The sequence below is a fragment of the Antedon bifida genome, chromosome 3, assembly GCF_963402885.1.
Source record: "Antedon bifida chromosome 3, ecAntBifi1.1, whole genome shotgun sequence".
Lineage (NCBI taxonomy): Eukaryota > Metazoa > Echinodermata > Crinoidea > Comatulida > Antedonidae > Antedon > Antedon bifida.
The window spans coordinates 29,510,833-29,526,285 of NC_136228.1; the positions used below are offsets into that span (position 1 = coordinate 29,510,833).

General features: G+C 31.1%; 1 protein-coding gene across 1 annotated transcript in view; it reads left to right on the top strand.

Annotated features, from left to right (window-relative positions):
* The window catches only part of LOC144836900 (divergent protein kinase domain 1A-like), a 34,211-nt gene that overhangs the window by 13,291 nt on the left and 5,467 nt on the right, over positions 1-15,453 (top strand). The window contains exons 2-3 of the mRNA XM_078691821.1: positions 14,256-14,387; positions 14,702-14,809. Coding sequence (XP_078547947.1) covers positions 14,256-14,387; positions 14,702-14,809 — 240 coding nt within the window. The remainder of the gene's footprint in view (positions 1-14,255; positions 14,388-14,701; positions 14,810-15,453) is intronic.

Below are 15,453 nucleotides of genomic sequence, written 5' to 3' on the forward strand. Positions count from 1 at the left end.
TGTTTACAAAAATAGACTCATATTAAAGAAAAGTTATGTTAATACAAAGTAAATTATTATTATCCCAATGGAATTTTAGAACAGCAAATTAAATTTAACTTTGAAATTAAACATATTAAACGACAGACAATGATACCAGCTGTAATGATATAGACATACGTCATCATGTTGTTTGTATGATGTTTGTATGATGTTTATTACTGGATAATTATAGCTACTAACTAATACCCACATTATTTGCTTGAAAAATATTAATTGACTCAAAATAATATTGTTAGCCGATCACATGTTTGAATAAGAACGTCATACGCGCTGCCAAGCAGATACTTGAAAATTTATGTAAATAGCTTTGTCGTCCTACAGTCTCTCTTCCAAAACCAGACTCTCTAAAAATTGGAAATTCTCAAAACCTGACTTTTCTTGAATTCTGAACGGTTCCATTTTTTGTTTGCCATTGAAAATACATTCAGAATATCAGGAAAACCTGACATATTTTAGGCCAGCCCAAGTTGATTTTAATGAATACTATATTTTGAAAAATAAGAACATTTGAAATACAAAAAGTAGATACAATAAACCTGCTATAAATACATAAGAACAAATATTGGTTTACGCAACGCAATTTTAATCCAAATTGATTTAAAATTAAATTTTATAATTTACATAAACTGAACTTATAATTTGCCTCAACATCATCAATAGTAATTTGAATAAACATAGTTAGCACAAAAGCAAAAAATGTGCATGGTTATATAGCTATGAAATGTTTCGTTTTCGCAAAAATGAATGCTTTTGGGTTCTATTTAGAGAGGAGAGGCGGAATAGCAAGTAGAGAAGAAATGTAGTAGAAGACAGATGTTTTTTATAATTTATGTCGTAAGAAAGAGACAACAGCAGGCTTGTCTATATTTCTAGTTGTAGCAATCTTTTAAATATCTTGTTGAAACAGCATTATATGCTTGTGCATGGTAAAGCACTTTGATAAAAAATAAATAAATAATGTTCATATTACTGTCTGTCTGGTATTATTGTCATTCCTTATGATTTTTTATACGATTCACACGACAGCGAGAAAACATTTCTGAAACAGAACAATATGTAGAAATGGTTACATTCTGTTTTATAAAAGGTTATTGTGGAGCTCATATGTTGTTTGTGTAGAAAAGGTTAGATTCTGGGAGTTGTTTTTGTGTGGAAAAAGTTCGATTCTGGACACAGCTCAAAAGGCTAGAGGCCTCGTAACGCATCATTAAACTTTACCCCCCAATATATTTACCCCCCAATATATATCATATGGTACAGTATAAACAGTATAATCTGTATACATATTACATACAGTGTGGAATAGGTGAATATTTAACCGATACATATTAGTCGTTATTTATGTAGTTATTAACGGAACATTAAACCAGTTATTTAATTGCAGCAGAATCTGGTCCAGCTCTTTACCAGCAGCGCTTTAAATTTCAAGATGATATCAGTTTTAGGTTAATTAAAACAAATTGATGGCATACTGGTAATAAATAGGACACATTGTTATCTGATATTTGAAATATTAAAACCAATAAACATTGTTGACGCTATAAATTATGTAATTAAAGAGGCATGAACATTTTGGTTATGATAATAATATCGCATTACTGTTATTCAATATTAATCCAATATTAATTTTGACTTAAGTGATTTTTCAAAACGAGCATTTCTGTGTTAATTGAATTTTATATGGAGTGGATATAGTAGATATGATTATGAATCCTTTTTTTTAATCTAGAAAGAAGAATAATAATATTAACAGCACTTCTCTTTTCCTGTTATGGATTTGTGAAGGAGTATCAGTTTGATCTCTGCTGTGTGGGTGTAACATTTAAAACAAATGCTTTCATCATAGCACACAGTTAAGAAGAAGTGCACCCATTCTGATTGAAACATGAAAACCTAATGACCGTCTAATAGTAGTGCATCTTTTAAAAAATGGTTCCATATTTTCCATCATGGAGAAAGCCATGATTCAGTTCAATTCAAAAAGATATTTATTTTTTTTTAAATGTGTTTAAAGAAAAATAATGTAGTTTGTGACGATTAAGGATTTATTATATAAGACAAAAAAAATACTGTTGTGATTATTAATTTACCAAATATTACTTCACAGTAAATACTTTTGATTTTTCAAAAAGGACAAGATACAAAAACACATTGCGACATGTTATCCAATATTGCAAATGGTCATCCAAGTTTATAGCTACTTACACGTGTCTATGTGTTGTCTGTCAAATATTACAGCTAACATCTCATTTACATTTTACTCCGAGAATACAGCTTAAAAATAATATTAAAAGTATATATCATTATCAAGGCAGATGTAGAATTTTCAGGGCTTATCAATTTATGACGAGAAATGCTAATTATATAACTTGATAAATGTGGGAAAAGAATAATATTAACTAGAATTTAATTCGTCACTTTGACGAATTATAGGTGATCATTTTTATCATTTTAATGAAATTAACATTTTTTAAACATGCACGTACGTTAACATACGATCGTAAAAAGCTGATGTACGCCATCCTATGACATGATGCATATACACTTATAGTGCTGAGTTGTACCTATTATGTGTCATATACAATATATACAGTATATACTGTATATCTATATACAGTGTAGCATAGGTAAAATTACGGGACCCACATCATGTTCAAATTTGTTGGTATGATGGAATTATCAAAATAAACTCGAAGATGACAATTTCGAAAGATAATGAATTGAGCAAATAAATATAAGGATTGGAAGAGAATTTGATACGTAGAAGCGCAATGCGCGCTCATTGAAATGTGTATAACTTCGACTAAAGAAATTTAAAAACTACGTTTTAACTTCAACTGGCCATATGATAACATCACAACATCCGATAGGCTTAATTTTTATATGAATTCATATCTACATTTCAACAGCTTTCATAATAAGTTATAATCTTCAAGGTCACCTTTAATTCTGAAGAGCTATTAGATATTCAAATGTATGGTGTAGCTAAAATTACACGACCTAGGTTATTCAAGTTTTTACGCGTGATGACGTCATCAAAATAAAAATGTTTACAACCCATGAGAAAGATAATCAATTGAGCAAGCACATTCTAAAATGGTTGCGAAAATCGGGCTCAAATAACGGAGATGCGCTCTATTGAATGTAATAACCCACACAAAAAGATAAAAATTACTAATTTTTAAATTCAAGTGGCCATTTGATGACGTCATACCATTTTGTACGTCTAATGTGTACATGAATATGTATCTACAACCCAATGGCTTCCCGAATAAGTTAAAAAAATTAGGGGTCACCTGCCATTCTGAAGATTTATATTCATTTTAAAAAGGCCTTATTTTTCACCATTTTCAGCACTTTGATGCAATTAATTTGCGCATTTTGTCATTTTTAACCTGCTCGTATAGCGTTATTTTAAGTTGGAACTGACTCAAATTTGGTGAATGTACTAAGGCTGGTGAGTAGAATGCGATTTGTATAAAAAAATTGCATTTTTTACGCTTTGTAAGTATCGCGCGCGCAAAATATTTTTTTTGCGCAGTAATTTTTTGAAACATGCAAATGGCCTAATTCATGCTCTAAATTGATCAAAACTTAATTTTGAGCTTTTTTAATTTTTAACGCGCGATTTCACGCACATGACCCTACGTGTGCGCGCGTTTTTATTTGTTAATATTTTTACCCTTGACCTAAAGTTTACGTGTAGTGAATTTCATTAATATGTGATAATAAATTATGGAGATATGATTGATAATGTGATTTCACAAAATGGCGTCTAAATGACGTCACGGATGAGTGATCACGCTGAAAAGCTTATTAGGACTAAGTTAAAGTATTTGAAAGACATTCAGAAATTTTGGTAATCATTGACATTAAACTTTTTGAGATATTTGTTACACAAAATCTGTACAGAAAGAAATTGCGAAGAAACATTTTTTGTTTTACAAAAACAATTTCTCACTAGAATTTAATTCGTCACTTTGACGAATTATAGGTGATCATTTTTATCATTTTATTGACATTAATATTTTTTAAACATTCACGTATGTTAACATACAATCGGAAAATGTTGATGTATGCCATCCTATTATACGCTATAGTACTGAGTTGTGCCTATTATATGTCATATATATACATTATGTACAGTATATACTGTATATCTATATACAGTGTAGCATTAGTGAAACTACGGACACACATCATGTTCTAATTTTTTGGCACTGATGACATTATCAAAATAAACTTGTGGATAACAATATCGAAAGATAAAGAATTGAGCAATGAAATATAACAATTGGAAGAAAATTTGGCACGTAGAAGCGTGGTGCGCGCTCTTTAAAATTTGTATAACTTTGACGAAAGAGATGAAAAAATTGCTTTTTAATTTAAACTGGCCATATGATAACGTCACAAGATCCGATAGGCCTAATTTTTATATTAATTCATATCTACATTTAACCAGCTCTCATAATAAGTTATAAACATCAAGGTCAACTTTAATTCAGAAGAGCTGTAAGGTATCCAAATATACGTTGTAGGTGAAATTATGTAACCACAGTTAATCAAATTTTAAGACATGATGACGTCATCAAAATGAAAATATTGGCAACTCATGAGTAACATAATTGGTTGAGGTAGAATATATTAAAAATTAAAGGAAAATCGATCACAGATAAGCGAGTTGCGCTCTGTTGAATATGGTGGTCTATGACAAAAGGGGAAAATCTCCTATTTAAAAATTCATGTGGCCAAATGATGACGTCATACCATTTTGTACGTCTAATGTGTATATACATTTATATCTACAACTCATTGGCTTCCATAATAAGTTAACAAAATTGGGGGTCACCGTGCATTCTGAAGAATTATTTTCATTTTAAAAATTCCTTATTTTTTACCATTTTTAGCACTTTTGTACAATTAATGTGCGCATTTTGTCATTTTTAACGTGCTCGTATAGCACTATTTTAAGTCGAAATGGACTCAAATTTGGTGGATGTACCAAGGAAGATGAGTAGAATGCAGTTTGTACAAAAAAATTGTATTTGTTACGCTTTCTATGTACGCACGCGCAAAAACGTGTTTTTGCGCAGTAATTTTTTAAAACACGCAAATGGCCTAATTCATGCTCTAAATTGATCAAAACGTAATTTTGAGCTTTTTTAATTTTTAACGCGCGATTTCACGCGCATGATCCTACGAGCGCGTGCGTTTTTATTTGCTAATATTTTTACCCTTGGCCTAAAGTTTACGTGTAGTGAATTTCATTAATATGTGATAATGAATTATGGAGATATGATTGATAATGCGATTTCACAAAATGGCGTATAAATGACGTCACGGATGAGTGATCACGCTCAAAAGCTTATTAGAACTAAGTTAGAGTATTTCAAAGACATTGTGAAATTTTTGTTATCATTGCTATTCAACTTTTTGAGATATTTGTTAAACAAAATCTGTACAGAAAGAAATTGTGAAGAAAAATTTTTTTTATATATAAAAACAATTTCACACTAGAATTTAATTCGTCACTTTGACGAATTATAGGTGATCATTTTTATCATTTTATTGACATTAATATTTTTTAAACATGCACGTATGTTAACATACAATCGGAAAATGTTGATGTATGCCATCCTATTATACGCTATAGTACTGAGTTGTGCCTATTATATGCCATATATATACATTATGTACAGTATATACTGTATATCTATATACAGTGTAGCATTAGTGAAACTACGAACACACATCATGTTCTAATTTTTTGGCACTGATGACATTATCAAAATAAACTTGTGGATAACAATATCGAAAGATAAAGAATTGAGCAATGAAATATAACAATTGGAAGAAAATTTGGCACGTAGAAGCGCGGTGCGCGCTCTTTAAAATTTGTATAACTTTGACGAAAGAGATGAAAAAATTGCTTTTTAATTTAAACTGGCCATATGATAACGTCACAAGATCCGATAGGCCTAATTTTTATATTAATTCATATCTACATTTAACCAGCTCTCATAATAAGTTATAAACATCAAGGTCAACTTTAATTCAGAAGAGCTGTAAGGTATCCAAATATACGTTGTAGGTGAAATTATGTAACCACAGTTAATCAAATTTTAAGACATGATGACGTCATCAAAATGAAAATATTGGCAACTCATGAGTAACATAATTGGTTGAGGTAGAATATATTAAAAATTTAAAGAAAATCGATCACAGATAAGCGAGTTGCGCTCTGTTGAATATGGTGGTCCATTACAAAAGGGGAAAAAACCCTATTTTAAAAATTCATGTGGCCAAATGATGACGTCATACCATTTTGTACGTCTAATGTGTATATACATTTATATCTACAACTCATTGGCTTCCAGAATAAGTTAAAAAAATTGGGGGTCATCGTGCATTCTGAAGAGTTATATTAATTTTAAAAAGGCCTTATTTTTTACTATTTTTAGCACTTTTCTACAATTAATGTGCGCATTTTGTCATTTTTAACCTGCTCGTATAGCGTTATTTTAAGTCGGAACAGACTCAAATTTGGTGAATGTACTAAGGATGGTGAGTAGAATACGATTTGTAAAAAAAATTCATATTTTTTACGCACTTTAAGAATTGCGCACGCAAAAACGCATTTTTGCGCAGTAATTTTTTGAAACACGCAAATGGCCTAACTCATGCTCTAAATTGATCAAAACTTAATTTGGAGCTTTTTAAATTTTTAACGCGCAATTTCACGTGCATGACCTTGAAAAATGTAAGTTTTTATTTGTTAATATTTTTATCCTTCACCTGAAGTTTACGTATAGTGAATTTTATTGATATGTGATAAAGAGTTATGGAGATATGATTGATAGTGTGATTTCACAAAATCGCGTATTAATGACGTCACGGTTGAGTGATCACGCTGAAAAGCTTATTATGGCTAAGTTAAAGTATTTGAAAGACATTGTGAAATTTTTGTGATCATTGTTATTCAACTTTTTGAGATAATTGCTAAACAAAAGTGTACAGAAAGAATAATAATAATAACAATAATAAAGATTTTGTACAATAACAATAGGTGATCATTTTATTCTAAATGATCACCTAATAATAATATTGTGAATGAAATGTTTATATTTTATATACTTTTTTGATTTATTTATTTATTTTTCTCCACCAGCATTAAATTTGGTTTACCACTAATACCCAATTCACACAAATCGACAACACAAATATATTGTCCAAATTGTTTACATGGATATCTGAATCTCCCAAAATAATCCTACTGACTTTTCAGCCTTTGTATTAAGAAAGTACTGTAAACTATAGTTGTATTTCTCATTATCTCATAACATTTAACAAATAATAGATTAGAAGAAAATTGGTTTAATGCAGGATCTAGTAGGTAGGTTAATTCTTTCAGCCTTCTAAATCTTTATAGATCTACAGTTCAATTTTTCTGGAAATACTGTACACGAGTTAGCCAGGTTATGTCGTTTCAAGTGTCTGTCTATTGATTGCACAGCTTACGAATCTCAGGTTTTTTCAGGTACTGTTTCAATCAATATTGACGGAGGAGAGAGCAAGTGCATCAAATTGTTGTAAGTTCATCCGACGAACTATACATTTATTTGATGCTTAATTAGGTTGGAATTTTTAACACGAATGTCCAGAGGTTACTTGAGTGGTGACGTCCAGAGTTTGGTTTAATTGAACCCTGGTCAACATCAGCGCATGTTTAAACACATATAGCCAATCCCTATTCAGGAGACACACTTTATATTATTGTTTTAGTCCTGAAGATCTTCCCTTAATAGGGGTTCTATTAAATGTATATCAAAATATATTAAAATATATATTTAAAATTAGCATTAAATATTATTTTTAATTTTTTTATCTTTTTGATATTAATTTATTTAATATTAGCTTTTATTTTTGAGGATTTTAAATTTGAATCCAATAAACAGTTTGTTATAATAGGAGTTGCTCAATCCTGAGAAAGAATCCCCGATCTGGGCATATCCCATGCAGTATTTTAATTTGAGTGCTGAGTCACATCCATCTCTTTCACTGTTTTCACAGTTCTAATAGGCCCTTGATTTTAACAAATTCAATACCATTTTATATACTAGTGACTTCTTCACATAGTTTTATGTGAACCATGCTAACGACATACTTGAATGTGAACCAGTTTTCAAGTCTGCTACATCTTGATTTATATATTAATAAATACTTTAACATACCTGCATCTTCTGTCTTGTTTGTACAGTCCTGTAAATTCATGCATTTAAATTGTCGTCGTAAGTGTTGTTATATTGATTTCCTTAAGAGTCTCAAGTTTGTGAATTCAAGATCGATACCTAGAGATGCAGTAATGTCGTCAGATTCTTGTAATTCTAGCTATCGGGCAAACAATTGATTAGATCATCTTGAAAGTTAAAATTAAAATGAACATTTAATTTGTCAAAAAACGCATTACAGTGCCACGGAAGTATACATAAATTATACCATATGACTGCATATCAACCCATGCTTAACATAAAACTATCCCCTTTGAGACAATACCGTATAAATCTTCCTTTTAGCCACCCGTTTCAGTGGACCAATATAAGGGAACACTTTCCTATGAAACAAACAAGGAAAATATACAGATATGGTTTAATTGTCATTCATCCAGCTAGTGTTAAGTTTGGAAAAATAAATCTAGTCAACTGGATTTAACTTGTTTAACAGCGATGTTTCACAACCTATCCAAGTCGTATCATCAGGCCGAATGATGGGATTGTGGCAATTGGTCTGTGAAAATCAAGGGACAATTCCTTTATTGGTCTCTGAGATGTCTCCTTAATAGTTCTACTGTACGCCATTTGATAACCCATAGGATGTGTATAACACTCTAGCACACATGTAATTTGCCAGTCCTATGTAATCTAAGAGTGCATGCTTACTAGCCACATGCTGTAAATGGATGCTGCATTTACTAAAGTAGATAAATTTTCTTTTTTTTTTTAGTCGATACCCATAATGGTTAACCAAATTGTACAAAACCTAAGAGTATGGTGATAATGTACAAAACATACTGTTAAGATATTTAAAATATATTGTATCCTTGCTTCTCTTGTTCCTTTCTGTATATAGAAAGCAATTTAACATCATTTACGTTTGAAGTATGTTGTTGAAAATAAAGTGCTTTAATAATGCTACTCTGACATCCACTTTAACAACACTATCATAATTACTTTTGTATTCACGCCCCAAAAATATCCTCATTAAAACATTGATTATTCACATCTAAGTAACAGGCGTTTTTCTTTATTTAGCCAATAAAATAAATTAAAATTATTAATAAAACTGAGTAAACTTTTTTTATACACACAATCAACTCTCCCAATACCGGATACCATGCTTTTGCTGGCGTAATGAGTCTAGTTTTGTGGAAAGTCTGGTATTCTGAATGTGTTTTTAATGGTGAAAATGAATTTGAGATCTTTTGGACCTCAAGAAAAGTCTGGTTTTGGGAGTGTTTCTGGTTGTCAGAGAGTCTGGTATTGTTGCAACGGTTGGCTGTATAACTGTATTATTAAGAAATTCAGTTTAAAATCAAGAACGTAAAAAGATGTGTGGTATTTAGCATATAATAGCATTAGGAAATTAATCACTTAAACAAATTTAAACAAATTTAAGTTATTGGATCTTGAAATAGCTATTAGTTTTTAATGTACAAAGCTAATGAGTCACATTCCTCTTTACAACATCCTGCCAAGTGGCTCTATGGAAAAGAAACACTGTTTAATTCCTTAATTTAAACAATGACAATAACCACATACTATTCAAATGATCAATTTCGATCTCTTTAATCAAGACAGTATAACTTGAAACTTAATTTCAGTTTTATATATAGTATGGTAGTTGTATAGCGGTAAAGGTAAAAGCTTTCCTCATCTTTATCGTTACAAAATAATTCAATTGATGGTGGTGGTGGTTTAAAATGTTAATTTTATATATTTTTGGAAAGATGTTGTAATGCAAACCATATTGTGAAAAATATTATTGGGAAACATTGAGACTATAATAATATTTTGAGAGGCTTCCAAATTATTTATTTATTATCTGTTGATTAGGTAATAATGTTTTGTTTTTGTTTTAAGAACTGGTACCTAATTTGCCACAACTGGTTTTTCATTAATATGAACAAACTACAATATGCAACCAATTATATTCCCTAGAGTGCATCGAAATAAAGTACTTAATATCAAGTAATTAACTGAACATTTTAAAATCATAAACAAAAACGAATCACCTTGCCTTTTAGTACTCGATGCGTTACATGGTTAGTATAGATGATTACATTTAATATTATGCACTTTCGAACATCGAGACATCGAGTCGACATCGATCATAGCGAATGATAAAAACCTAATGTAGTACAACATCGTTATAAAATATTCAACCTGATTCAAAGATGTGCCGAGTGTTTTGTAAAGTACTGATTTCATATATTAATTCTTGTTCAAGTTTTCGGGTGTTCAACTGCTCCAGTGTTTTTCTACAGTACTTCAGAACTGAATATATCGTGGCATGCTATGATTTGCTAATTTTATAGACATTTCATTTGTTTCTAATTTAGAAAAATAACAAAACTGTAATTATCTGAATATAAAACAGTCCTAACAGTCATTTTACGATATCATAAAACATGCACGGGCGTACGTGTGGCGCAGTTTGAGTTGGACGTGCACTATTGATCGTGAGTTTGAATCCAAAGTTTGTCGCATTGCTTGTATCCTTAGGCAAGACACTTGTAAGGTGTACAAAAATGAGTACCTAGTATATTAAATAAAAAGACAACTGCACTGATTACGGCTGCAACATTATAGGAGTATTTTTCGAGAGGTGTTTGATCCAAAATATTACCGGGGTAATAAGGTGAATTGCTCTTAGAGGCTTTATGCATAACAAGCACTATATAAGATTATTATTATTAATGTATATTTTTTAATCTTTCAACACATACTTTATGTAAACCTCCGTCTTTTTGCACATGTATTGGAAAATCTTTTTTTTTTCATTCAATTTCAATTTAACTTAAATTTATTTCATATACTCTGTGCCAAAGATATAATCATCATATCAACCATTGTCAATCACCGAATGCTTCCCAAAGCTTAACCAATCCTTTTCTGTCCTGTACAGCCCTCATAAAGGGTATACCATCGAATGCTATGATCTCAAATCTTTGGTCTTCCTCATCCTTGTGTGCCTGTTCTAAAGCTCTGTCTACACTATCAAACTTTACTGTATGTGACAACAAAATGTGATGTGCCCATATATGGACATGCTGATGTCATATCACTACCATATTTGAACATATCACTACCATATTTGGGCACATTACACTTTCTTTGTCAAACTAGATTGATAGTGTAGAAAGCTTTAGAGTCTATCCTGACGTGTAAGTTTTCTCTATCTGTTGTCATTCGTTCTGGCAAGGTGTGCCCTGGAAAGGAGTGTCCTGCTCATCTCCATTTCTTGATTTTATTTTGATGACGTCTTAAATATATCATCATCCAAAATCTGCAAATGGTGTGGTACATGTTGGGAATTTGATAAAATAATGTACATTTTGACAACATATTTTTATCTTTTAATTAATTTTGACATGATTAGATTATTGTCTAGTTTCAACTTATATATCAGAATTATCTATGAGAGATATGAGATAAAATATCTACAGTGAAGGAAATCACAGACTAGGTAATAAACCAACTTATAGCATGATTTTACCTATGGGAATTTTACTGTAGAGAAGCATTATAAATGTAATTAGATTTCCAAGTGTAGACAATAGTTAGCACATCATATCTATATTTTATAGATCGTTTGTCAGTCTGTGTATACATTGTAGATATCCCATGTGCAATGGGTTAATGTATGTCAGTCGTCACAGTTATGACATAACAGCTTCACATAGTTTTTCAAAGTATCATTTCGATGGATTCTTAGAGATGTGTTTACCCCAAAAACATGAAAATTGAAGATCGATAAGAAAAAAGACTTTGCATATGCAGTTTTAATATTAACCAAAAACCCATTTACTTCCTTCCCGTCAGTTTTTTCAGGTAAGTAATTTGTATGTGTTTAGAAGTTAAAAATGTACATCGTTCTTGTATAGCAGCATTTACAATAATAATCCTCAGGCCCATCTTATACTAATATTAAAGATGTATTGTCCCTTGAAACACAAAAAAATGAAGGTCAAAATATTCTAAATTTTAAATTGGCCATATCAAAGGAATATTAAAGTTATTCACTTTAAGTCGAAAATTCAAGCCAAAAAGTAACAAGTTTACGTAATTAACAGGTAAATTAGTTTGATTACATTTGTCTGGAAAATCGTCGCGAGCGAAAGTAAACAAACATTTCGAACCACGAGTACGCATTATGCATGATGCTAATTAGGATTGTTTACAACTCGTCACGATTGAGAAGGTGTTTTCATACAGATCGCGAGGAAGTTTTATGATTATGCATACAGAGTAGCCAAACAAGCGCGTTTCATTATGGGATATGTTTTGATCGAAAACTTTGACTGGAAGTCAAAGTTATTTTTTTAACAAAAAAACGTCTGTATTTCAGTTAAATGATTTTTTTTTCGACAAATTTTTGGTGATAGTTAATAACTATTATGATATTTCAAAATGACCCACCTTTTTTCGAAATCTGTTATTTTTTATTTTTTTGGAATTAGTCAAAGGGACAATACATCTTTAAGCCAACAGATAGATCTACTGCATTGCAACATGCAATTTTAGTTGATATTTTGAATGCATTAGGTTTATATAATCACATTGTAATGACAATTTGTACTCTGCTCTTGTTCAGCAATGCATCAGGCATGTAGCTAGCTGTGTGGATTTCACTTTTCAAGGTTTTGTGCTTATCCTTAAGTAAAAGTCGTTCACATAAATAATAAATGTCAAATCCATGATATATCGAGATAGGTATCTAAATCTTGTTTGATGATTCTCTATTTTTCTTTTAATGAAACGGCAAGAAATATGGTTGTGTAGAGTTTTGCATTTTCTGTATTCCTAGGGCGATATCAAACCTTACTACACATGTACTGGAGTTGTAGCTGTGTGGTTAAGGTGCTTGCCTACCGTCCTCGAGTCCTGGGTTCAAACCCTGTCAGAAGTCCACTGTTTAATACTGTTTATAATAGCAACTTGTGTATCAATTGCCTTTGAATAAAAAGTCACCTGTATGTTGGGAAAGTTTTATATTTAAAAAATTCAGTTCAGCATTTACAGAATATAAAAAACAACAATAATGGATGGAAATGAACATAAAAAAAAAAAACAATAAATGTTATGTCATAAACATCTAAAAAATACTGTATACAAAAAAGTGCAATAAAAAAAATATATTAGTATTTCTGTTTTGGAGCATAAATAATATTCATATTTTAATAAACTTGAGTATTGTACAATTCACTCTATAATGACGTCGTCAATGTGAATTTGCATAGTATTTCTGTCTACTTTTAAGAAGAGTAATTTGATTCTTGAATAAAAATTTCATATTTGAACTTTATTAAAATGTATTTGAAATTGGCACAAATTATGTAATTATTCCAACACTGATATGTCAAGCTTTCGTTTTTGTTAACACACTTGATGACCGAAGTTAATTTGTGTTTATCAATCATCTTAAGATGATTGTTGTAAACATACTGGATCAAGCCTGTAGCTAGAAGAGTTCAAAGGTTTATATGAAGCTCCTTTTTTCTGAAGTGCCCTTTAAACTAGAGACCATCAGCAGTGAAAGTGCTAGTAAATAGGCCTAATTAGCTCATGACGATTATGCCCCTTTTGTTAAAAAAAGAACCTTCCTATAAAATCTTGACTCCAGATGGCAAAGTTAGCAGAGTTATCGTATCCCACAAAGCTAATTGTACTTAGCATATTCAATGGAAAGGTTAACAGAGTTTTGTGTTGTAATATCCCACAATACTTGTTTTTAACATACTGAATGGCAAAGTTAACAAAAGTTTTGTGATCCTATCCATTGCTTGTTTAACATACTGATGATAGGTTGAATTTTGTATGATCACATCCCACAATTCCTTATTTAACGTACTGGATGGCAAAGTTATTACAGGAGTTTTATCATATCCCACATGCTTGTTGTAAATAAACTTGTTCAAATGTTTTTTTTTCTTTCAGCACCGTTCCCATTTCAAAATGAAGTATATTATTTTACTATGGATGTTGGTGTTTTGTCTAGGATGGTGGTTTTATATAGACTCGCCAGTTGAAGAACAACTATGCAATATAAATCTCATTAGAACACTAACAGTGAGTACAAATATAATGGGGTTTAATAGCAGGAAATAAAGTTGACAAATTTGCAGTTACAATGCTATTATTATAATTCCAGAAATTGATAATTTAATCAGCTGTTAAAAACTTAATTCAGGGTTAATTAACTGCTTTTCCAGAGCGATTGTGCATAGGTGACCATGTATGTTTTTACTTTGCGTGAGAATTTAAATTTTTTGTTTTTATCTTACTGTAAACTAGAGATGACAACGATACCTATACTACATTTATGACACTAACGACGTAGCATTAGCATTGAGCTACACTAATCTAAATGCTTTTATTTTTAGTGCAATCGCTTCAAGAAAGGAATTATTAGTGGCACCAAATGCTTGGAGATTTGTGACACAGACTTTATTCAGATCAAAAGATGTATCTCATCAGATCCATCGTTTCAGGTATGTAGAAACATTTATGATCATCTATAAACACACAAGTCATATGTTAATTAATTAATTTTATATATCACATTCCACAAACAATGTCTTCTCAATGCACTGTGGACTCAGATGTTTACAACTACACGCTTCTCCTCTAAAGATCATGTCAGTGCTACCAAATACAGCGCTATATCGTCTGTCCACAACAGTGGCTGTGTGAGCTAGTTCACCGGGGTAGCCCCTTACTTGTCTCAAAAGATGTACTAGATTTTTAAAGTGCACATGAGCATTTTGTGTACATTGGACCTACTGTTTATAGTCGTCCGTATCCAAAAAGACCAAGTGCAGTGAGTGAGCCTCAAACCCTTGCCATAAGACTATGGATTACAGTTCCACTGTCTTTACTGCTCGGCCACCCAACTTTACATCAATTGTGAGCTGAAAAACCTACATTTGACATTAAAAACCACAATTGAAGAGCATAATGGTCATCAGACAGGTCATGAGACCTCTTTGAAAACGCACAAATGTTTATTATTGATATTAAATTTAATGTTAGAGAACAAATAAAACAAACTCAATCAGTATGATTAATATCATTATGTTTAGTGGTACCAGCAAGGATTACCAATTTAATCATGGGTTGTAACTTGACAGGAAAC